This window comes from Suricata suricatta, chromosome 1 (assembly GCF_006229205.1).
Source record: "Suricata suricatta isolate VVHF042 chromosome 1, meerkat_22Aug2017_6uvM2_HiC, whole genome shotgun sequence".
Classification (NCBI taxonomy): domain Eukaryota; kingdom Metazoa; phylum Chordata; class Mammalia; order Carnivora; family Herpestidae; genus Suricata; species Suricata suricatta.
Window position 1 is genome coordinate 185,122,608 of NC_043700.1, and position 24,773 is coordinate 185,147,380.

Genomic DNA, 24,773 nt, shown 5'->3' on the forward strand with positions numbered 1-24,773 from the left:
TACACCCCCACCCGCACCTGTTACAGTGTTCTTTTCCCCACGGCGCATTCGGTGCATTTTAAGACCTGTTGCATCACTTGGCAGTTTATTAACTTTCTAAAGCAAGTCTTTTTTCCATATGTAAGTTGATTCACAAGCCATGAATGTGGTATCATCTTCTGTCATTTCATTACCCAAGATTAATCAGAAAGTTGAGGAACATTTATTTCAAGAGTATCACTTTATTACACCTGTCACCATAGTGTAGCCACAATAGTGGCTTGTGTTTATATGAAGACTTAAAATCAACCTGTGTCTTTTAATTTTTTTTTCTGTGTCTTTATTTTTGAGATAGATAGAGAGCGAGGAGGGGAAGGGCAGAGAGAGAGAGAAAATCAGTGCAGAGCCCGACACAGAGCTCAAACCTACGAACCGTGAGATCATGACCTGAGCCAAAATCACGAGTCAGACTTGCTCAACCGACTGAACCACCAGGTGCTCCACAATCAGCCTATTTCTAATTATTCTGTACTTAACTCATCATTAGCCATTCTTGCCACAGTTTGGTTTCTCAGAGAATCGGACTTTAGACCCACAAGACTTTAGGAGCTCACCCCCCTGAAGATACAGTGATGGCCTCACACTTGCACTTTGGGTGAAGCAGCTCAGATAAAGAAAAGAGAGTCCAGTGCCCTGCGGAGCGGGGAGGCTCTGGCTCTGGAGGGGCAGTTCCCCTGCATGGGCACACAACCATGCCAGCAGCCACCCCTCCTCCAGGATAGCAGGGCCCACCTGCTGGGAAGTCTGCGGGCCATCTCCTGTCTCCGTCTCCGAGTGAGTGTCCATAGATAGCCGTCAGGTGCTGAGAATTCATTCTCTGGAAACAAAGCTGACCTGACCGCTGATTCTGTAATCACCTAGACCATCAGTGCTCCTCCTTAATGTGCCTTAACGGATTCTCTTCTCTTAGTTTAGATTCCTTGGCAGAGGCTGATTGGTTCCAGGGCTCTGGCTCTTTTTAGTTCCAGATTTTTGGGGTTGGCTGGGGTCTCCAGGGGTTAGCGCCTCACTCACTGCACCTGCGGCTCCTCTGGGAAGGTCTTCCTGCTTGTGGGCTCCTTGGTGGCGGGAGATCACCCCGTCCTGGGCATCCGCTTCCCTAGGGGCGGCTGCGCTTGCTCCGACCCTGCTCTGGGGGCTTCTCTCCACCATTGCCCGAACACTTGTGGACAATTTCCAGGTCTTACGTAGGGCCCCCTCATCATTTGGAATCTGTGTGTTCTCCTCTGGAGCGCTTGCTCTGTGCACGCGTTCTGCACCAAGTGAGGGCTAAGCAACCCGGAAGAGGACAGAGGACACCCCACCTCAGCTCGCAGGGACCCTCCCCCCCGCACCTCCCCTCTGGGGCTCTGTTCTCTGCTGGGGCCACGTACTGGCCCCTGTGTGCTTTGTCTCCCGAGTTCCTGGCCAGCCGGCCCTTCCATCCCCAGTTACCTGTGCAGACTGTCCCTCAGCCTGGCCTCAGGGCCTCATCAGTCAGCCCTGTGACCTGTACTTCTGTGGCTCTGGGCCCTTATTCTCCTGCGGTGAGCGCTGTGGGGATGGCCGTCTTGTCAGCCGGTGTGTGTTTTATTACCACAGACTCCTCTTCCTCTGAATCATGAGAAAAATCTCCGCACAGTAAAAGCAAAGACAGAGTCACGCAGGCAGTTCATGGTAGGCGACATCAGATCCACTTCTTACCATCGGTCCAGAAAACCAGCCATTTTCTGCTTTGAGTCCCCATTCTCTGTGTCACCCATGAGGAGCCTCATCCTTTGGGGACAGCCCTGGGACTGGAGTGTTGAGGGTACCACTGCCCGGTGTTTCTGTAATCTGTTTCAGAAAGCATCCTAGCAAGCCATCGGCACCTGCAGCATCCAAACATGGCAGCCCAGAGACAGTTTCTTCTAGAAATCGCCAAAAATTAGCAAAAGAGAAGTTATCTGCCAGCGAGAAAGTTAGTAAATCTCCCCCATTAGGAAGGTAAGTCCCTGGTTACACTCCGAGTCATTTTTAATCCCCTGAGCCTATTTTTGGTGCAGTAATGTTTTCTTCCCAAGTTCCTTTAAGATCTGTCTTTTGCGATCATTGGTTTTCCAAATGGAAACCTCCGGAAGGAATGTCAGCCCCCACTTCAGGGCCCTCCTGCACAAACTTGCCCCTGACCCTCCAGAGCCTTGCCTCTGGCTCCCATCCACCAGGGCCGAGGGTGGGGCATGTGCCTTCCCAAGTGGCCGCAGGTCTGAGTCCGTGGCTAAAGCAGCACATTACAGTCCAGAACCGTTTCTGTTTTAGCTGGAGCGTTCGCTAGGTGACGGGGTAACAGAGCAGAACAGCCACTTCCAGCTCTGCCCCCACCGTCCACAGCCCCATTTGTCCTGCAGCCTCCCCCCTGGGTGCACTCGGCTGGGCCAGCGCCCTCGCCGCCAGCCCCCAGGGAGCCGGGCTCTGCGGAGGAGGGCAGTGCGGCCCCCTCTGGGCATAAGCTTCCTTGAGATGCAGGACGTGTGTCGTACTCGCTGTCTGACATTGCCCCAAGGGATCGGAGACTCCTCCCGCTGCACAAAAGCTGTTGCGACCTCCCTTAGGACAGTTTGATCTTCACAGCTGCGGGGGACCTGTGAATGTGCTGTCACCCCCGTCGATGGGAGAGGGAGGCGGGCTGAGGGGCCAGGCTCCCTTCACATGCATTCTCCCATCTCATTCATCCCCGTTGTGTGCAATGTAATGTCCTTATTCTACCAGGGAGGGGATGAGCCTCCCAAGAGTCTGGTCCCTATTTCTCAAAACGGAACCGCAGACCAGTCACGGAGACTCCGAGACTCGCTAGGAGGAAGGTTGCCATTCAGTGCAGGTCCTGGGTGGGGCCCAAGAGCCCGCCTTTCTGACGGCCCCCGGGTGACAGGTGACGCCGCCAGTCGCAGACCACATCCTGGGTGGCCCACCTTGCTCCCCTGGCCAGAAGAAGCACTCTGACCCGGAGCTGCACTTCCCTGCCACGCGGCATCCGGCGCAGTGCCAGCGCCCCCCGGCTGCCCAGCAGTCGGTGCCCGCTAGCTGCTGCCCCCTCGCAGCCAGGGGTGCGGTGTTCCCGGGCCCCACCGTGCAGCCGTGTCCCGTGCGGCAGTAGTTGACTCCATTTGAGTCTGTTTCCCTGTGCCGTCAGAAGAGCAATGCACCTAACAGGGTCTTCTCGGTGCAGCCCCGTGTGTCTACCTCGGGCTGACTTCGTTTTCGTGGTCTTCTTCCCCGGGTGGAACATGGACAGGCGTGGACAGGTGCGGGCACGAGCTGGGGACCAGGTAGGGGACCCAGCCGCCGCCCTGGAGAAGCAGCCTCGTGGTCGTGGACCTGTGGACACGATTTCCAAGCTTTTCTTGGCCCCACCCACACTGAAACTGTTTTGTAGTGTAACCAATGCTCTCCTGCCACCACCACTGGAACAGAATTTTTGTGAACGAATTTTAATAAAAGCAGCGCCAATGGCATTTTCTCTTGAGGTCTGTTCACATGTTTTACGATAGTGAGCGTATCCTCTAGTTGGAAAGTCCAGCAGATCGATGACAACGGTAAGCACAGCAGCAAAGACTCGAGGCTCGGTGGCCGTTTCCGAGAACAGCTTGCTCTACAATGAGGAAGGCTTCCCAGAAGGAGTTGCTTTTGAACTGGCCTGGAAACGAGGACGTTTGCTAGTTGGGAGGTGTGGGTGAGCCTCCAAGAACTCACATGTGAAAGCAGGAGGATGTAGACCAATGCCACATTTGGGAATGGCAGGACTTTGGCAGGACTGTGGTCCAGGGCGGCATAGAAGTCCAGGGCTAATGGTGAAGGACTTTGTGAAATCTCGGATGACTTTATCCTGAAAACATCAGATAGGCAAGAGGGATACACGTATAAAACATCAACAGGATAGGGACACGGTTCTTTGGGGTTTCCAACAGATCATTATCACGGCAGACAGGAAAGGGAAGGGATTGGCCCGAATGCTCTTCTGAAATTCTGGTGCTGGTTTTTTTTTTTAATAATGTTTATTCATTTTTGAGAGACTGAGAGACAGAATGTGAGCAGGGGAGAGGCAGAGAGAGAGGGAAACACAGAATCCAAAGCAGGCTCCAGGCTCCGAGCTGTCAACTCTGAGCCCGATGTGGGGTTTGAACCCATGAACTGTGAGATCGTGATGTGACCCAAAGTCGGACGCTTAACTGAGCCACCCATGCACCACCCCTCCGCACTCCCCACACCCCCACAGGTGCCTTTCCTCACATTGCCAGCCCTTCTCTGTAATACTGGCCCGTGAAACATGATCAGGCACTTGCCCAGACATAGTCCACAGCCCTGCCGGGTTCCCGCCGGCCCTCTCAGCTCGGGGCAGTGCGTGGAGGACTGGCCGTAGGTCACTTTGTAGACAGAAGAACGAGGGCCCAGAGGAGATGGTGCTTGGAGCCAGGCCGGCACCCGGAGTGTAAGGGAGCAGGAGGCAGAGCACAGGCCTCTGAGAGCCCGTTTGCGTGAGGCGGCCCGCAGATGACTGGTGAGCATGGCTCTCTTCCAGAGGCACCTCTTCCTGCGGAAACGTGACCCAGACTGTCTCCTCCTGGTCCTAAAGTTCAAAAACCTTCCCTTTTTTAAGAACTCCCAAATTACCGAACCCATCCCTTTGAGTTCTCACCACTGCCTTGACTTTTGTTTGCTGCAGATCGAAGGCCCAGCTCTCCCCTTCTAGCAAGCGCAAGAGGGAAGCCAGCCCCCCCGGAGCCCGCACCAGAGGCCAGCAGAGGGTGGAGGAAGCCCCTTCGAAGAAGGCCAAGCGGTAATCCTGGCCGCCGCCGCCCCAGGCTTGTCGGGGCCACCGCGGAGAGAAGAGGGACGGGCCTTGGGGCCATAAGCTTTTTGTTTTAACCAGGGAAAGGACATGCATGTGCTCTGAGTTCCTAGGTGCAAGCTTTTTCTTGTTCTGTTTTAAACAGCTTTATAAACTACTGTTCATAGAAGAGATTATGTACATTTATTTCGGATAAAGGAAAATAAGTTTACTTTGTATCTGAACTCAAAACAAAGTAGTTGTATATTTTAACATTTGAAATTGGGACTTCCCGATGGGACACGTCACTAATGCAAACCCTCCCAGCCCATCAGATACCAGGCTGCCTACTGGTGATCTGTGTACAGTATATAAACATGTAAAAATAGGTTGTATTTTACTCTATGTATGATGCTAATCAATGAACACTTTATTTATTTTACAGAGAAAACTTATCTGTGAACTTTACTATATATCTGTTTATTTTATTTTATTATTTTTTTTAATAAAAAAAAGGGGGGGGAAGGGGTTTTAAATGCTATGCAGTCATTAGTAGAGATGTTTTAGAATGCTCCCTGCCTTGTAATTATCCAACGACCTGGCAGGAAATACAGAATCTTCTCGCATGTATAGCAGTGAAGTAGTTTAGCTCCAGAAAGGGCCTGTGTTGCTCTTCTGTTCACAGCTGTGACTGTTTTTAAGAAGGTACCTTGTTTTTAGATCTTGCCCACCTCTGTGGCTCTCCCAGCCCCACTGGTGTGCGAGGCCCTCCCTCTGTCACCTGTAGGAGAAAACCCGCAGGTGTTCGCTCCTCCCCTCCGTGCTCCCCCGAGGCTAATACCTGTTTTCTTTCCATGTCGTCCTTTCCGGTGACGAGAAATGCATTTCGATGAGGTCACTCCCATCTATCGAGCTTCAGGATTTTATGTTGTTTTATACGCAATGATTTCAAGATAGAAACTGGTTTTATCGCCAGATTCTTTTTTAAACATGTTTTAACTCCCATACGAACAAACTGTCCACCCTAAGTTTTCCATAAGATTAAATTTTTCTTAAGATCAAACTTGTCTCTAGCAATGGATGTGATGAGTTGCCAAATAATTGAGATTATTTTAAAATGTTTTGTTCATATTGTTTTATAATTAAAATTTACATTCAGTGTGTGTGAATTTTTTTTGACTCTTAATGTAAGGTGGATATTTCTGTCATTTTACATGGTTTCTTACAAGATTTTATATATAAATTATAAAATGTTTCCAAAATTTAAGCGGTAAGATTTTTTTTTTCCGTATTTTAAATTTTCTTCTTGTGAAAACCACTTCTTTCCAAATACATGGTCTTGGAGATATTGTTCCATTTTCACTTCCAAATAGGAGTCTGCAGCGGCCCCGTCGGTAGAACCGAATGTTGGATCTGGAAGGGACCTTGGAGACCAGGAACAGGAGAGTTACTTAGTTTCATTTAAATGGGGGAAATTTAACCAAAGCTCAGAAATCAAAAGTGATTTTTCTTACAGTCAAGGGAAGAAGCCAGAGTCGGTTCCAAGGCCCCAGTGTCCTTGACCCACAGTCTCTGTGATGTGGGTTTAGATGGGTCACCAGATCTAAGCTGTATTTTCCCTGTGAAACCTGCAGACGCCGTTCGGTCGTGTCTGCTCTGGGCACGGCCTCACGGCGACAAGGTCGTTGGATCCTGAGGACAAGCTGCCTCTTTATAAAGTTGGAGCTACATTTCATCACTGGAATACGGAATAAAGCTGGGGGTGCGGGGCACATCCCATGGGGCACCGGAACTACAGGGAGCAGCTCTTGGTTGTCACGGTAACTAGGGCCGACTGGCCTTCAGTAGAAGGACGGAGGTGGAGAACGCTGAGCGCTCCGCAGGCCATGGGACAGTCCTCGCCTCCACGGAAGTGTCTGCCAGGTGCCTGAAGCTTTTCCCCCGGAGACCCGAGGAGACGCACACACCGTCCGTCTCTGTGTTTGCCAGGCCCTGGTCTCTGATCACCTGCCGCCGCCCCCACCACTTCTCTGCCCCTCCATGGGCAACCTGAACAACAGTGCGTGGCGGAGCTGAGATGGGGCTGGGATAAGCCAGCAAGACTTCCTGAAGGGGCAGAAAAACCCGCTGATGGCAAGTGACGTGGCTAGTTCTCTTCCGCTGAAGCTGAAGCTGGTCTTGCACGACGCAGCCCTTCCTTCCCTACTTCAGGCCTCTGCGCATCACACCCCGTGACCACCACCACCTAGACTTTTTAAAGACAAGAACCTACTAACACCGGCTTGCCTAAGCACCCCAATTTGGAATGGCCACCTAGCGTCACTCCTCTTGTTGGCAAGATCTCACAGTGGCTTGGTGGCAGAGTTGGGACTCAACTCTCCTAACCCCCAGGCCAGGATTCTCCACGCCAGGCCCTGTGGGAGGGGGCACTGATGGGATTAAACAGCACGCCCCCAGCCTCAGGACCGTCCTCTAGTGGAGCCTAGGCATCGAGCAACTGGTCAACCTAACTGGTCTGAGCCTGGGGGTTGAGGATTCGAACTCAGAAATGCTGAAAGGTGTGCTTGCTTTCTGTGATCTTTGTGTCTTCCATTCATCCTATGGGCAAGAGCACTTGACATTTCCCCACATGACTGCTTAGCCATCATTGTATGATGAGATCAAGAACAGGGCGTTCTTCACTATCCACTGGCAGACACTTCTCCCAGGGGAAGGGCTCTAGAACTTGCCTTCCCACCGAAGCTGCCAGGCTGGGGACACCTATCTGATGAGGTCCTGCACCAGGCCTGGCACCTGCCAGGTGCCGGTGAGCTCGTTGGGCGCCATATTGTCCTAACCGAAGCCAGGTCCCGGCGCGCTCGTCCCTGGCAGAGGGCGGAGAGTCCTCGTGGGTTCTTTTCCTGAGGGAGGGAGAGAAAGGGCAGGAAAGGGGACGCACAGAGAGTAAAGACACAACTCATGCTTTCCGATCAGGCAAGAAAGAGAGAGCTTTATTCAGAAAACTGTCTCTTATAAAGGTTTCAAGGCGGGAAACAAGGCAGCTGACCTAGGTCAGTTGCTAGGAAACAGGGTTAAGGGATTAAGGCTGGAGTAAAAGGGGAACCAGACTAAAGTGTTTCAGCACAGCGCCTGAGGGGCCGATGCCACCCTGCCTGCAGGCCGTTGATCTTTGGTCTTTTGGCTTCTCTGACAGGGAGTGGCGCTCCCCTGCCTATTTTGCAACTCCCCTCGGCTAGCAAATGGCCAAGCGGCTGAGATCTTTGCTGCTCCCCACAGGCACCAAGGATGTGAGGGGGTGACACGTCCTCGTGAAACATCTGTGCCACACAGGGATTGTCCGGGCCCAGGACACTGGCAGGGGGAAGAGGGAAGCCAGGTGACGACGGACTAACTGCTGGCAGATGGATGAGAGGAAGAGTTCGTTATTCCTTTTCTTGTAAGTATTAAACAGTTTAAGCAAAGTTAGAACCCAGAGAAGAGAGCATTCTGGAAACTGAGAAGCAGGGAGCCATTTTTACCACCAAACCAACCTTCCAGAAAGTTCCTGGAAGAGACGCAGACAAATAATAACTCTAAATAGCTCCACATCACACAAAGGACTAGTTCTAGGAGAGGTTTCCCCACACCGGCCCTTCTGGAAAGTTCACTGGACACATCAGCAATGCGTACAAATTTCCAAGAAATCAGGTTAGCTTTATTTAAGAATTTTAAGCTTTATTTAAGAAGCTTTACTTCAGAATTTTTTGAAGCTACTAAACCTAAAACCCGTTTCCTCACCCCAACACACACACACAACTCTTAGCTCGGCTCTTAGCAGCCCCCATTCTATAGCAAGGAGAGGCCACACTCAGGTTGTGTAACTCACTTCTAAGGACACACACGTTACACGTGGCTGGACTAGAGCCGAGACGTCGTGAGCCTTGTCAGCATCCACGACCGTGGCCTCGACAGCATCTGTCGTGGCCGGAGCCGGGTGATCTATGGGCACAGGTAGGTTACAGCGTCCTCACCCCCTCTTAGTTGTATGCCTGACCTTTTTTAACAAATGACAGAAAATCTAAATTTTGTTAAATCATAGGATTTTTATTCTAAAAGTAATTTCTTGGTTGTAGGGGAAAAAAACAGGCAAGGGTGCCTAGGCGGCTCAGTCGGTTAAGCCTCCAACTCTTAATTTCAGCTCAGGTCATGATCGCACAGTTTGTGGGATCGAGCCCCTCAAGCAGAGCTTGCATAAGATTCTCCCCCTCTTCTGCCCCTTTCCACTTCACTTTCTATCTCTCTCTCTCCCTCTCCCTCCCCCTAAAAAAACATTTTTTTAAAAAACAGGAGGCAAAGATGGAAGAAAAAACACGTGTAAGCCCACAAATCAGACATGTTATTACTTTGACGCACAATTCCTTTAGACTTTTCTATTTACATATATACAAAAGTCATATACCACACTGCACAAAATCTAAGATGCTACGGACTATAAAATGCATCATCATTACTTTATATACTCCTAACAAAAAACTAAGACTGTGACACTAATCATAGTCTCACCAGAGGCATGAATCCATCGTATCCACTTGCTGTTGCTGCTTTGAAATGAAGGGGATTTGATGATTCCTTCCAGCCGTGAGCTGTGTGCCTGGGAATGCACCAGATAATCCTCTGCACGTAGCTCAGGCACGGAATGCAACAGCCTCACCTACTCTGGGTGTCTTCCTTTCTTAGGTCTCAGACGGAACTTGGTTGTTACTTTGCAAGAAAAGATGAAATCACAGATATTTTTCCTCCAACACAGTATCTGCTTCCCTGATATATAAGGTATTTCTTGATGCCAGGTTCCTGAGACTTCCTGAATACACAGTATTGATGCCAAATCATAATGTAATCACTTAAAAGATACTTTAAATGGTGCTTAAAATCAAAGCACATAGAATCTATGATGCACATAATTGACAGAAATATCGATAGTTAGAAACAAGAACACATATGACAATGACTTTAGCCTAGGAGTCACGTGTTCAGTAGCGATTTTAAGATACTTTCTGGATGCCTGGGTGGCTCAACCAGGTAAGCGTCTGACTCTCAATTTGGGCTTAGGCCACGATCTCACAGTTTGTGAGATTGAGCCTCACATTGGGCTCCACGCTGATAGGGTGGAGCCTGCTTGGGCTTCTCTTTCCATCTTTCTCTCTCTGTTTCTCTCAAAATAAATAAATAAATGTGAAAAAAAGATACTTTCTAATTTGAGAGGTGTTTAAACATGGGAGGTAAAAGTGTGCCTTTGAATTAATGAAACAGGTAGATTTTTTTACAAAAATGAGATTTTACTATCTACATTTTTATACTCTTAAAAATATTGTATACCTTTATGGAATACTTCTTCAAAGGATAAAGAGCTTTTATATATATATATAAAATATATGTACATACATATGATATACACAAGTAGCTAAAAAGAATATCCTATATAAGATAATATATATAAGTATGGCTATATGTATATACACAAAATTATATATAATGTATACGTGTGTACATATACATAATGTATATACATACATATTATATAAAGAATGGGTTTCTTTTTTTAAATTTTTTAAATGTTTATTTTTGAGAGAGAGAGAAAGGACAGCAGGGAGGGGCAGAGAGAGGGGCACAGAGGATCCAAAACAAGCTCCATGCCGACAGCAATGAGCCCAGTGTGGGGTTTGAACTCACGAACTCCAAGACCGTGCCCTGAGCCAATGTCAGACACTCAACTGACTGAGCCCCCCAGGCACCCCATGAATGGTTTTGTTTTGTTTTTTTTAAACAGAGAATGTACACAGTGGAGGAGGGACAGAGAGAGGGAGAGAGAGAATCTTAAGCAGACTCCATGCTCAGTGCAGAGCCCCACCCAGGGTTGGATCTGATGAACCGTGAGATCATGATTTGAGCCAAGATCAAGAGCTGTACGCTTAATGGACTGAGCCACCCAGATGCCCCAGAATTGTTTTTTTTAAATCCCACATACCCACCCTTCAGCTTGAGATACAGAATAATAAATACCAACACCTTGGAAGCTTCCAGAATGTCCACCATTATAAATACAAGTTTATAATTTTACTATGTATGTATATAACCCTAAACAACATTTTAAGTTTTGAACCTTTTTGCACTTTACATAAATAGAATCATATATTTTTTTTATTTTTAATGTTTATTTATTTTTAAGAGGGAGAGAGAGACAGTGCATCAGCCGGGGAGGGGCAGAGAGAGAGGGAGACACAGAATCTGAAGCAGGCTCCAGGCTCTGAGCTGTCAGCACAGAGCCCGACACAGGGCTCAAACTCAAAAGCTGTGGGATCATGACTTGAGCCAAAGTAGAACACTTCACTGAGCCACTCGGGCACCCTGATAGAATCATACTTTAAGGATCATTTGAGACCTACTGTTTTCTTTCATGCTGCGTTTTAAAATTCATCTCTGGTGATGGGCCTGGCTCCAGTGTGTTCATTTTCCCGACTGTGTGGTATTCCAGTGAAAGACTGTATCACAGTATACGAAAGCGATTTCATTGCCTATTACTGGGCTTTGTATTGTTCCCGTGATAAGCGATGCTTCTATGAGGATTCTATGACTATTTTGCAGGCAGACCTTCCCCAAGTTATTAATATCATTGTACACATAGAAAATTATATTTACAGCAGAGGCAGAATTCTGAAGATGGATGAGGCTGGTTGCTGCCTGGGGAGACCCTCAGCCTGCAAACCAGAGACAGACAGACAGGGCAGACAGACACATTGATGGCTAGATTAATATATCCTCATTTTCCACAGCAAGACACACCCAGCTTCCTGCCCAGAGGCACAACTGCTGATCTCTAAGGTAAGCATATTCTCAGCTTTGGGAGATGAAGTCAAGTGTTTCCCAAACGTGTTTACCACCTTGTCTTCCAGCCACCTGTGCACTTCTTGACATTCTAGTTGATGACTTCTTGATTTTTGCCTATTTGGTGGAGGTAAAAAATCTCACCGTAGTTTTTATTTGCACTGGTTTCAAGAAGGTGGAATATCTTTCATGTGTTTATTTTCCATCTCATTTCCTCTTCTGTGAAATGCCTGTTCATGTCTTTTGTTCATCTTTCCATTCAGTTCTTTGTGTTTTTCTTATTGTTTTGTGAACGTTCTTTATATATATTTTATATACAGGTACAAATATAGGATGCCTGGGTGGCTCAGTCAGTTGAGCATCCAACTTCAGCTCAGGTCATGATCTCATGGCTCATGAGTTTGAGCCCCATGTCGGGCTCTGTTCTGACAGCTCAGAACCTGGAACCTGCTTCAGATTCTGCATCTCCTTCTCTCTCTCTCTCTCTCTCTCTCTCTCTCTCTCTCTCTCTCTCTCTGCCATTCCTCTACTCATTCTCTGTCTTGATCTCTCAAAAATAAATGAACATTAAAAAAGGGTTTTTTTAATAAAAATATATAGTTCTAGTATTGGGGGCAATGATCTTTGTGTATATGTGTCACAGATACCACACCCTCAAACACACACACACACACACACACACACACACACACACACACATCATATGGTTTATCTTTTCACTTTCTTTGTGGTACTTTTGGTGAATGGTTTTTACCTTTAATGTAACTGAATATAGATTTCATTTTGCAGTTAGCGCTTGTTGTCTTGAGATTCAAGATCAAATCGATATTCTTCACAAGTTTTGATGTTTTGCCGTCACATTTAGGGTACGGAGAGGAAAGTGAGCGCTGCAGTCACATGGCAGCCAGGCAAGCCAAGCATACAAGGAAATCTAGCCAAGCTCCCTCAGTCTGAAGCCAGAAGGTATCTTGCTGAAAACAGCACTCTACCTATCAGTCTTTTGAGTTACCCTTCTCTAGCATGGACTGGCCGCCCTCTCATCCTGGGGTCCTCTAACCACTGCCCTGAGGCACCCTTCACTGCTCTCATCCCTTGGATCCCCTAAGACCTGTATCACACATCTTCATCATATTTTGACAAAATCCTAGTAACATTCTGAGAAGTTCCTTCTGTAAGAACACAAAGGACTAACGGTCAAATTGGGCTTAACTAACTGGGAGCTCTCACCCAGCATCAAGGTTACTAACAAAGTCAAGCACGTGCAAAATGGCTGAGCACAAATCCAGCATGGAGGTCTGGGCCAGGACACACGGGCCTACCTTGGCACATAAGGTCTCTGAAAACGACCAGGAGCCCCATCACTTACACAGAAGGACGACGTTCAGTCACAGCACATGCCTTCTCGGATGGAGACATAGCTTGTGTGACACTTTCCAGGGAGCTGTGCCCATAAGTCAAAGATTCCAAGAGAAGAGGGTTGTTTGCTTTGTGGTTGCTAACAGCAATCCTGGAGGCCCAGGTACATTCTGCTAAAAGCATTCTCTAAGCATCAAGTCTCGCACTAGCAAACACTTGTTTGCCTGGAAGCCGTCAGCGATTTTCAAGAATTTCTAGCTCCAGGTCACCTTTATTTCTCAGGGCATTCCTCAGTACTGGATTAATTAATTTATTTTTCTTAATTTTTTTGTTAAATTTTTTTATTTATTATTGAGAAACAGAAAGAGACAGAGCATGAGCATGGGGGTGGGGGGCAGAGAGAGGAGGAGACACAGAATCCAAAGCAGGCTCCAGGCTCTGAGCTGTCCTCACAGCCCAACATGGGGCTCGAACCCGTGAACCATGAGATCATGACCTGAGCTGAAGCCAGATGTTCAACCGACTGAGCCACCAGGCGCCCCTCTCAGTATTGGACTATAAGCTTGATGTTAATCATATTCTTTGTATTACATTATAATGATTCATCTTCTTTATTTCATTTAAATTCAAGTTAGTTAACATACAGTGTAATGTTGATGTCAGGAGTAGAAGTCAGTGATTCATCACTTACCTATAATACCCAGTGCTCAACACAAGGGCCCTTCTAATGCCCATCCCCCATCCGGCCCGTCCCCCACCCTCCTCCCCTCCATCAGCCCTCAGTGTGTTCTCTGTATTTAAGACTCTCTTGGGGTACCTGGGTGGCTTAGTTGGTTAAGCGTCCGACTTTGGCTCAGGTCATGATCTCATGGTTTGTGGGTTTGAGCCCCACGTCAGGCTCTGTGCTGACCACTCAGAGTCTGGAGTCTGTCTTCAGATCCTGTGACTCCTTCTCTCTCTGACCCTCCCCTGCTCACGCTGTCTCTCTCTCTGTCTCTGTTTCTGTCTCTGTCTTTATTTGTCTCTCTCTCTCTCTCAAAAATAAATAAAAACATTTTAATAAAACAAAAAAAAGGACTCTCTTATGGTTTGCCTCCCTCTCTGTTTTTATCTTATTTTTTCCTCCCCTTCCCCTGTGTTCATCTGTTTTGTTTCTTAAATTCCACATGAGTGAAATCACACTATATCTTTTTCTGACTTATTTCACTTATCATAATACACTAATTCCATCCACATTGTTGCAAATGGCATGACTTTATTCTTTTTGATTGTCAGTAATATTCCATTGTGTATATATACCACATCTTTTTTTTTGAGAGAGAGAGAGAGAGAGAGAGAGAGAGAGAGAGAGAATCCCAAGTAGGCTCTGCACTCTCAGAGTGAGGTTTGAACTCATGAACCGTGAGATCATGGCCTGAGTCGAAATCAAGAGGTAGACACTTAGCCCCCTGAGCCACCCAGGTGGACATCAGTCGATGGACCTTTGGGCTCCTTCCATACTTTGTAGATATTGTCGATAGCGTGGCTGTAAACAGTGGGGTACATGTGCTCTTTCGAACCAGCATTTTTATATCCTTTGGATAAATACCTAGTAGTGCAATTGCTGGGGGCGAGGATAGCTCTATTTTTAATTTGTCGAGAAACCCCCATACTGTTTTCCAGAGTGGATGCACCAGTTCACAGTCCCACCAGTATATAGCGAATCATCTTAGACCTGTTTCATCATTGTCCAGTCGGATATGAGAAACCACATCAGTTATTGGAATACATAATTTAACATAGGGAACTGGCTTTGACTAATAAGCGCAAAGGGGATGCAGACGGAATGAAGAGTGACTTTAGAAGGCAGCCCACCCCCTGGCACAGCCTGGAGAACACAGGCAGGACTGAGTCTGGCAGGAGTGAAGGAGGGCCCTGCGGAGCTCAGGGCCTCTGACTCAGTAGCAGTGCTGTTGGTGGCGCTGCCGTGCCAGACACAAGACGGGAGACTTGTTCCAGGGGACCGGGTGTGACACATCAGCTGCCACCACTGGGGTGAGGACATGTTACAAGGGTGACACTAACAAAACAGTGAGCCAACAGGAGGCAGCAAAACCTTTCCCGGGCTTTGGCCTTAGTCTCTTTCTGGTGCAACTGACAGACTGTGGGCAGCCAGCTGGCCGGGGAGAGGGGCCTGCAGGGACCTGGTGCCCACACCACGCAGCGGCATCGAGAGGCGTGGCTCCAGAATGAAGGAACAGTAGCTTACTAGCTGGCACACGCCACACTTATGATGACTCACCCCCCACACCCTACTCTACATACGGGAACAAGGGCAGCTTGGACATCTCCCTCCTCCAGCAAGCTCCGCAATGCACTTGAAGTCTGCAGCCCCAGACTGTAAGTCATGGAGCATCTGGGGGTTTTGTTGCTGTAGGGCCTTGGTAAATTCCTGCTGTGCCATGCTTCCGAAAGCAGAAACTCCAAATCCATTTTTCATAGCCTCTGCCGAGGTCTGTGCCCTCATTCACTCAGTTTATATCTCCTGATGGCTCAGCCTCTCCATTTGCTTTTGATAAATGTGTTCCTTTTTTTTTAATGTCATCTTTTCAAAATGAGTTTATTATCAAAACTCAGAGTTGTTTTTATTTGCGGAAACCAATTCGTCAGTCTTCTGCAAGCCTTACTTGCAACAGTCAACACTTTTTCAACTGAAAAGAAGTATTCCACAAGAGCTTGCCTTTTCCTATTTTTGGCTCATGTGTCCCTGTTTGCCCTCCAACACCATTGTTCATTTCACCCCTGTCGTTTTGGGGGTCCTCCGGGCCTATAAAAAATTCTTTCCCCAGTAAACATGATTGGAGTTTAAAAGGATACACTTAGTTGTTTTGGGTTCTTAAAATTAAAACAATGTAAATCTAACCTTTAAGTGAAATGCATGTCTCCACAAATGTGCCCACCCTCCAATCCCCGGATCCCTGCTTCCTTCAGACCGGAATCTAGACTGAGTGTATAGTCACGGCTTAGACAGAAGACGCCACTCCTTCCCCTTTGTGTACTTCTCGGAGGACCCTTTCCGGTCTCCAAGAGGCGTGTGTCTCCAGCCCGGGTCACCTGCACTTGTGCAGGGATTTCTCCGAAGCCTCCTCGAGCTTGTTCCTGTGACAGTTCCCAGGACAGGTGCGGCCCATCTGTTCACCTGACACTCCACGAAGTCTGCACGCTCCCACAGCATCCTGATTTCCCCCTTCCTGTTTCTCACCACGCTTGCTCACACAGAATGACAGTGCGCTGTAATTCTTTGACATAAATCTCCCCAGTGAACTTTCTCCCCCACCCTACACCCCTTTCTCTGAAAGCACAGCCTTCTGGCCCTTTCCCTTTCAGAGCCCAGTTCAAAATATCTCCTAATGGAAATAAACATCTCCAAGTTAGGCCTCAGAAGATGATTTAACAACAACAAAAGAAACTGAAATATGTTATTTGTGTTAAAAAGCTAGAGGAAGAGTTATGAAACTGAGGATGATGGAGAACTAGCCCGTTTCACAGAGCAGGCATCCTGACGCAGTGGCCGTGTTCTGCGTGACCTTGAATAAACCAGTTGGCCCCTCTGAGTCTCAGGTTCCTCATCTATAACTAGAAATTCTAATTCCAGGGGGCCCTGGGTGGCTCAGTTGGTTGAGCATCCAACTTTGGCACAGGTCATGATCTCACGCATCGGGTTCTGTGCTGACAGCTAGCTCAGAGCCTGGAGCCTGCTTCGGATTCTGTGTCTCCCTCTCTCTCTGACCTTCCCCTGCTTGCACTGTCTCTCTCTGTCTCTCAAAAATAAGGTAAAAAAAAAAAACATTAAAAATTAAAAAAAAAAAGAAATTCTGATTCCTGTCCCACAAGTCTCATAGTGTTATATGAGGATCAAATGAGATCATACACTCAATAAATATTTGCCAAAGGCCTATGATGTGCCAGACCCCTCCTAGGCACTGGGGACGGAACGGTGAGGCATTTACAGCACTGTGTTGAAGTCACTGAAGATAAGGGAAACAAAGGAAACATGAACTATCGGGATTTCATCAAGATAAAAGGCTTCTGCCTAGTAAAGGAAACAATCAAGAAAACTAAAAGGCAGCCTGTGGGATAGAAGATATTTGCAAATGACATATCTGATAAAGGTTCGTATCTGAAATCTATAAAGAACTTATCAAACTCAACACCCAAAACCACAAACAACCCAGTAAAGAAATGGGCAGAAGACATGAATAGACACTTTTCCAAAGAAGACATCCACGTGGCTAACAGACACCTGCAAAGACGCTCAACATCGCTCATCAGCAGGGAAACACAAATCAAAACCAGGATGAGATATCACCTTACACCTGTCAGAATGGCTAAAATCAACAACACAGAAACAGCAGATACTGGTGAATATGCAGAGAGAAGGGAACCCTCCTTCATTGTTGGTGGGAATGCAAACTGGTGCAGCCACTCTGGAAAACAGTATGGAGGTTCCTCAAAAAAAACTAAGAAGAGAATTACTCTACAACCCAGGTATTTACCCAAAGGATACAACAATACAGAGTCAAATGGGCACATTCATCCCAATGTTTATAGCAGCACTATCAACAATAGCCACACTACGGAGAGCGCCCAAATGTCCATCAACAAATGAATGGATAAAGAAGATGAGAGCCATCAAAGAGAATGAAATTTTGCCATTTGCAACAATTTGGATACAGCTAGAATGCATTATGTTAAGCAAAATAAGCCAATCAGAGAAAGCTAAATGCCATATGATTTCACTCATATGAGGAATTTAAGAAACAAAACAGAACATATGGGAAGTGGGGTGGGGAAAGAAGAGAGAAACAAACCACAGGAGACTCTTAACTATACAGAATAACCCCAGAGGTGATGGGAAGTGGGTGCAGGATGGGCTAGATGGGTGATGGGCACTCAAGAGGGCACTTGCTGTCATGAGTACTGGGTATTGTACATAAGTGATGAATCAATATTGCACCATATGATAACTAATTAAAATTTAAATTAGGGGTGCCTGGGTGGCTCAGTTGGTTAAGCATCCAGCTTCAGCTCAGGTCATGATCTCACGGTTCATGGATTCGAGCCCCGCATTGGACTCTGTGCTGACAGCTAGCTCAGAGCCTGGAGCCTGCTTCACATTCTGTTATCTTCCTCTCTCTCTCTGAACCTCCCCTATTCCCACTCTCTCTCTCTCTCTCTGTCTCTGAAAAATAAAAAGAACATTAAAAATTTTTTTAATTTAAATTAGAAAAAAGGTAAAGAAAGAAACACATTGTGTTTTCGAGATTCATCCATGTTGCTGCATGTGGCTGTGGACTGCTGATTTTCATTGCTACATAGGATCCTTGTCTAGGACTATATCATACGTGATTTATCCATGTTATTCTGAATGAGCATTTGAGTAGTTTCCAGGTGCTTGGAAACTAGAAGAAGAGGCTATGGACATTTTTACGTTTTTTGGCTATTGGGTTTGTTTTGTTTTACCCAGAGCCGGGGAATGTTGCGGGACAGAAGCACGCATCTGTGCTAACTGCTCACACTTTCAGTGCGTGCATGGGAGTCAGAAATACACCCTCAATCCCGCTCAACTGTTCTCCCTTACCCTGGCTGTCTTCCTTGCCCGCTGGCCGAAATTACTATGTCTCACCTTCTCACTGCACCTGCCCAGTCCTCCCTCCCTGCCCCACTGTCCACACTCATCTTACCCATACCGGTTATGAGAATGAAATAAAGAAACAAAAATAAGAAATAAGCATCGTCAAGCATCTGAATAGTATCTGGCTCCCAGTATGTGCTCAGTGAATGCCAGTCACGGCTATTACTACTTCATAGTCAGGTCAGTCACCTCGATAGCCACCTTACAACTTTCTTTCACCGGCCCTTCTCACTCTCTCAAGGGCTTAGCTTCTGTGCAGTTTTCTCGCCTCTATTAAACTATCAACTGTCCCTCTCTATTATTTTCACCAACATATAGACATATTCTAGCATCTTCTACTTAAAATTAAAACTGGATATGGGATCCCCTCCATTTCCCATCCCGTTGCTCTGTTCCCTTGCATGGTCAAAGTTCTTTAAAAAGTTGTCTCTGTCTGGGGCACCTGGGTGGCTGAGTCAGTTAAAATATCCAACTTCAGCTCAGGTCAAGATCTCGTGGTTCATAAGTTCGAGCCCTGCATTGGGCTTTCTGCTGTCAGTGCAGAGCCTGCTTCAGATCCTGTGTCTCTCTCTCTCTCTCTGCCCCTCTCCTGCTCACATTCTCTCTCTCTTTCTCTCTCTCTCTAAAGTAAACATTTTAGAAAAGTTGTCTAGGGGCACCTGGGTGGCTCAGTCATCTAAGTGTTCGACTTCAGTTCAGGTCATGATCTCATGGTTTGTGAGTTCGAGCCCCACATCGGGCTCTGTGCTGACAGCTCAGAGCCTGGAGCCTGCTTCAGATTCTGTGTCTCCTTCTCTCTCTGCCTCTCCCTGGCTCACACTCTGTCTCTCACAAAAATAAAATAAGACATTAAAAATAACTAACTAACTAAATAAATAAATAAATAAAATAAAAAACAAAAAAGTTGTCTATATCCACTGTCTCCATTCTTCCCCTCCTGAATTCATTCCAATCTAGTCTTATTTCAGCTCATCCCCCACACCCTGCAAGACTGTGCCCGTCAAGATGGCCAATGACTTCCATTTGCCAAACCCAAAGGCCATGTCTCTGTTTCATGCTACTTGAATGCAGCATCCTATAGTCAATCACTCCTTCATTGGGCCAACACAGCCTTCTCTTGGCTTCCTCAATATCAAACTCTCCTAGATCCTTCTACTGCAGTGGCAACTCTTTCTCAGTCTCTTTTGGTGGGTCTCCCTCCACTGCTGAACCTATCAGTGTTGGAGAATCCAAGCGGCTACACTTGGACTTCCCTCTCATCAGTCTACAATAATTTCCTAGGTAACCTCATCCAGTTCTGTCAATGCTACCTACTCTCTGATAATTCTCAACTTTCTGTTTCTAGCATTGACCTCTTCTTGAAATGTTCTATTCACTTGCTGACTTCGCACCTCCACATGGATGTCTACGGAGCACTTCTGACATAGTCCATCTCAAGAGAACACTTTCCTCCCCACATCGCTCCCACCAAGTCTCTCAAGTCTATCCCGCATAGGTGAGCAGCCACCCTAGCCCCCCAAGTACAGGAGGTAGCTTGGGTCACGCCCTTTCCCTCACCTCTCCCCCCAATCCTTTGTGTTCCTTCAAGAATACTCCCAACCAGTCCACAGAATGGTAGAGATATTTGCAAATTATATATCTTATAAGAAATTCATATCCAACATATGCAGAGAACTCAACTCAACCACCACAACAATAAAAACAACCACTAAAAGGACACCTGGGTGGCTCAGTTGGTTAAGTGTCCAACTTCGGCTCAGATCATGATCTCATAGCTCTTGAGTTTGAGCCCCATGTTGGGCTCAGTGCTGACAGCTCAGAGCCTGGAGCCTGCTTCAGATTCTGTGTCTTCGTCTCTCTCTGCCCCTCCCCTGCTCATGCTTTGTCTCTCTCTCTCAAAAATAAACATTTAAAAAATAATAATAATTAAAAAAACAACCACTTCAATAATGGGTAAAGGACACAAACAGATCCATCTCCATATAAGATACTCAGATGGCTAATAAGCATATGAAAACAAGCTCAATGTCACTCACTAATCGATGGGGAAATGAGAATCAAAACCACAGTGAAATATCACTTCATGCCCATTAGCATGGCTACTAGCGACAATAAAACAACACAACAAAAAATAACAGGTGTTGCCAACGCTGTGGAGAAACCGGAACCATGGCCACTGTAGATGGGACTGTAAAATAGTGCCACCATTATGGAAAACAGGATTGGGATTCCTCAAAAAACTAAACATAAATTACCATACGATCCAGCAATTTCATTTCTGGGTGTATTCCCAAAAGAACTGAAACCAGGGTCTTAAAGAGCTATTTGTAAACCTATGTTTCTATCAGCAGTATTCACAATAGTGTGAGTGAATAGAAGCAACCCAAGAGTCCATTGATGGATGAGTGAATGGTTTAATATGGAGTCTTTATGCACACAATGGGATATCATTCAGTCTCAACCAAGAAAATAAATCCTCATATATGCTACACATGGACGAAACATGAGGCTAAGTGAAATAAGCAGTCGTCAAAGGACAAATACTGAAGGATTCCATTTATAGGAAGGAATTAAAGTAGTCAAGTGCATAGAGACAGAAAGTAGAATGGAGGCTACCGAGGAATGAGGGCTTATTTCACGAGAACGGTTCAATGAGCTTCAGTTCTGCAAGAAGTATGTGTTCCGCAGATGGGTGGGGGTCGTGGCCACACAGCAGTGTAAACGTACTTAATGCCATTGAGCTGCAAACTTCAAAATGATTAAGGTGGTGAATTGTATGTTATGTACATTTTACCACGACTTATTAAAACAAATTACTTAAAAAAATACTCCTGGGGCACTTGGCTGGCTCAGTTGGAGCATGTGCCTCTTGATCTTGGGGTTGTAAGTTCGAGCCCCACACTGGATATAAAGGTTACTTAAAAATAAAATCTACTTAGGCCGCCTGGGTGGCTCATTCAGTTAAGTGTCCGGCTTCGGCTCAGGTCATGATCTCACAGTTCGAAGGTTCAAGCCCCACGTCGGACTCTGTGCTGATAGCTCAGAGCCAGGAGCCTGTCTTCGGATTCTGTGTCTCCCTCTCTCTCTGACCCTCTTTTGCTCACTCTGTCTCTCAAAAACACATACGTACTGGGCACCCTCCTATACTGTTGGTGGCAATATAAACTGATGCAGCCACTCTGGAAAACAGTGTGGAGGTTCCTCAAAAAACTATCCATAGAACTCCCTTATGACACAGCAATAGCACTGCTAGGGATTTACTCAAGGGATACAGAAGTGCTGATGCATAGGAGCACATGTACCCCAATGTTCATAGCAGCACTGTCAACAATAGCTAAAACATGGAAAAAGCCTAAATGTCCACCAACTGATGAGTGGATCCAGAAGATGTGGTATATATACACAATGGAGTACTACATGGCAATGAGAAAGAAGGAAATATGGCCATTTGTAGCAAGGTGGATGGACCCCGAGGGTGCCATGCTAAGCGAAATAAGTCAGGCAGAGAAGGACAGAAACCATATGTTTGCACTCATAGGTCTAACAGGAGAACAGGAGAAACCTAATGGAGGACCAGGGGGAGGGGAAGAGGGAAAGAGAGTTGGGGAGAGAGAGGGACGCAAAACCTGAGAGACTACTGAATACTGAAAACGAACTGAGGGTTGAAGGGGAAGGGGGAGGGGGAAAAGAGGTGGTGGTGATGGAGGAGGGCACTTGTGGGGAAGAGCACACTGGGTGTTGTATGGAAACTAATTTGACAATAAACTATTAAAAATTTTAAAAAATACATACATACATACATACATAAAATCTACTTAAAAACATACTACCAAAACAGATGCCAAATCTGGCTTTTCCCTCCAGCTCTACCTCTGTCTCTAGCACCACCTAATCCAAGCCACCATCGTCACTGCCTGGGACTGACTAGCTTCTAGCTGGTCTCCCCGATTCTCCATTCAGCACCACGTGACTCTCTTTGTTGCAGAATAGCTAGATGTAACTCATACTCCACTCTGGGCCTCCAATCTTCCTGTGACTTCCAATCATGCTTAGAATAAAGGTCACCCCCTTGACCGTGACTTATAAAGCTCCGTGCGGTCTGACCTCTGACCACTCTGCCCTTCCTCCCTCATTCTGGCCACAGGAGTGTCCTGTCCAGGGTCTTGAGCTCACGGACCCTCCCCACCATGTGCCCTGGGGACTAGTTTTTCCCTCTAAAAATTCTTTTCCTCCATATCTCTTTCTGCTTCGAATCTCGCTCCGTCTAAAGCAGCCCCAAATCACCTGTCACATCACTCTGTTGTATCTCTGCACAGCACTAACACCGTCTGATGTTTGCTCCACTGTTTTATTTAGGTGTTTGTTTCTGGAAGGTTCTTTCACTAGAATATTAGCGTAGGGAGAACAGTGTCTTACAGGCGTCTTGAATCCCAGAGCCTAGAACAGCACCTGAGACACTATAAGCACTCGAGACATATTTGTTCAATATTAAATGCATTAAGGGAAGAAACTAGTGAAAGGGAAGTAGGTTGGAAATTTCTGCAAGGAGAACCTGGCATAACCACTGTGCGCCTCCCAGAGTAGTTACGTAGAGACAGGACCACAATAAGATCAGGAGACTTTGTATTTTTAATTTATTCTTAACATTTATTCATTTTTGAGAGACAGGGAGAGAGCATGAGCAGGGAAGAGGCAGAGAGAGGGGGAGACACAGAATCTGAAGTAGGCTCCACGCTCTGAGGTGTCAGCACAGAGCCCTCAGGGCTGGAACCCACAAACCTGAGATCATGGCCTGAGCCGAAGTTGGACGCTTAACCAAGTGGGCCACCCAGGCGCCCAGATTTTGTATTTTACAAGCATCTCAGACTCAACTCTTTATCTACCCAAACCTGCTCCTGTGACTTAACCTCCCCACTCCCCAGATTCGCACCATCAGCACTCACTGCCTGCCTGACAACGTGCAAACGAGACAATAAAACCTGAAGGACAAGATGGCTTTGTTTTAAAGCCTGAACATTAAGCGTCTTTCTGACGCTTAGGGTGAAATACTCCCAATTAGTTTCCTGAAGAAATTAGTTTCTGAAGAAACGGAAGAAGCTTCCTACGGCACCATTAAACACAGGGGCCCCGTGCGCGTGCGCCGGGATCATCACCCATCAGGAGCCTGCGAGGAGCACCCTCCAAAGGCAGCCTACGGAGCCAGCACGGAGGCTGGAGGGGCTGGCAGGCCAGCAGGTGTCTGGGCTCTCCCCACTGCAACCATTTTGATTCTGAAACCGGTCCCTATACGTCCCACGGGCTCCAGTCTTCCTCTGACCTAGAGCTGGGGAGGCTTCAGTGGGGGTCCGGAATGCGTCTGCGTGAGTTTTTAAAATGGAACACCTCTGGGGCGCCTGGGTGGCTCAGTCGGTTAAGCGTCCGACTTCAGCTCAGGTCGTGATCTCAGTTTGTGGGTTCGAGCCCCGCGTTGGGCTCTGTGCTGACAGCTGAGAGCCTGGAGCCTGCTTCGGATTCTGTATCTCTCTCTCTCTCTCTCTCTCTCTCTCTCTCTCTCTCTCTGCCTCTCCCTCATTCCTGCTCTGTTTCTGTCTGTCTTAATAATAAACAAGCATAAAGAAAATGGAACACCTCCGCTACTACATCACGGACAAGGTTAGATTCTGGAAACATAAAAGTAGGAGCTAAAGCATTCCGTTTTGTGAAACCAACATTGTCTTTCTGCGTAAGCGGCTGATCCCGGTTCGTCTCCAGATGGGTGGGTGCCCGCTAGGTGGCGCCCGTCCTCCACTGTACCCGGGCGGTTCCGGACTCCGTACAACGCTTTTTAAACATGAGATGTGATCTCCAATCCTGGCTTTTTACAGGTAAGAAAATGAAGCCCCAAAGTGTCTTTCGTGAAGTCGCATCACTGCATCCTAGAGCCTCGAGCAAGCACAGGCCCCCATATTTCTGAACCCAACCAACTTCCATCACCTGACTGTCTCTCTCTACACACGGTTTAGTTTATTGATTATACTGATAATGCTGTGTTTCTTTCTTTGTCTATAACAAGGTTTAAGT

General features: G+C 46.9%; 1 protein-coding gene and 1 long non-coding RNA gene across 3 annotated transcripts in view; both read left to right on the forward strand.

Moving 5' to 3' along the window:
- Positions 1 to 5,991, forward strand: part of BOD1L1 (biorientation of chromosomes in cell division 1 like 1) — a 51,396-nt gene extending 45,405 nt beyond the window's left edge. Inside the window, exons 27-28 of the mRNA XM_029952354.1 lie at positions 1,864 to 2,004; positions 4,718 to 5,991. Coding sequence (XP_029808214.1) covers positions 1,864 to 2,004; positions 4,718 to 4,835 — 259 coding nt within the window. The 3' untranslated portion in view covers positions 4,836 to 5,991. The remainder of the gene's footprint in view (positions 1 to 1,863; positions 2,005 to 4,717) is intronic.
- A 695-nt stretch (positions 5,992 to 6,686) lies between these two features.
- Positions 6,687 to 24,773, forward strand: LOC115286055. Of its 2 annotated transcripts, none has more exons than XR_003905832.1 (4): positions 6,687 to 7,380; positions 8,099 to 8,258; positions 11,632 to 11,680; positions 24,578 to 24,773. It is a non-coding gene; the product is annotated as an uncharacterized LOC115286055 (long non-coding RNA). The 2 variants fall into 2 exon arrangements; XR_003905834.1 differs by lacking the exon at positions 24,578 to 24,773 and adding an exon at positions 12,549 to 12,629.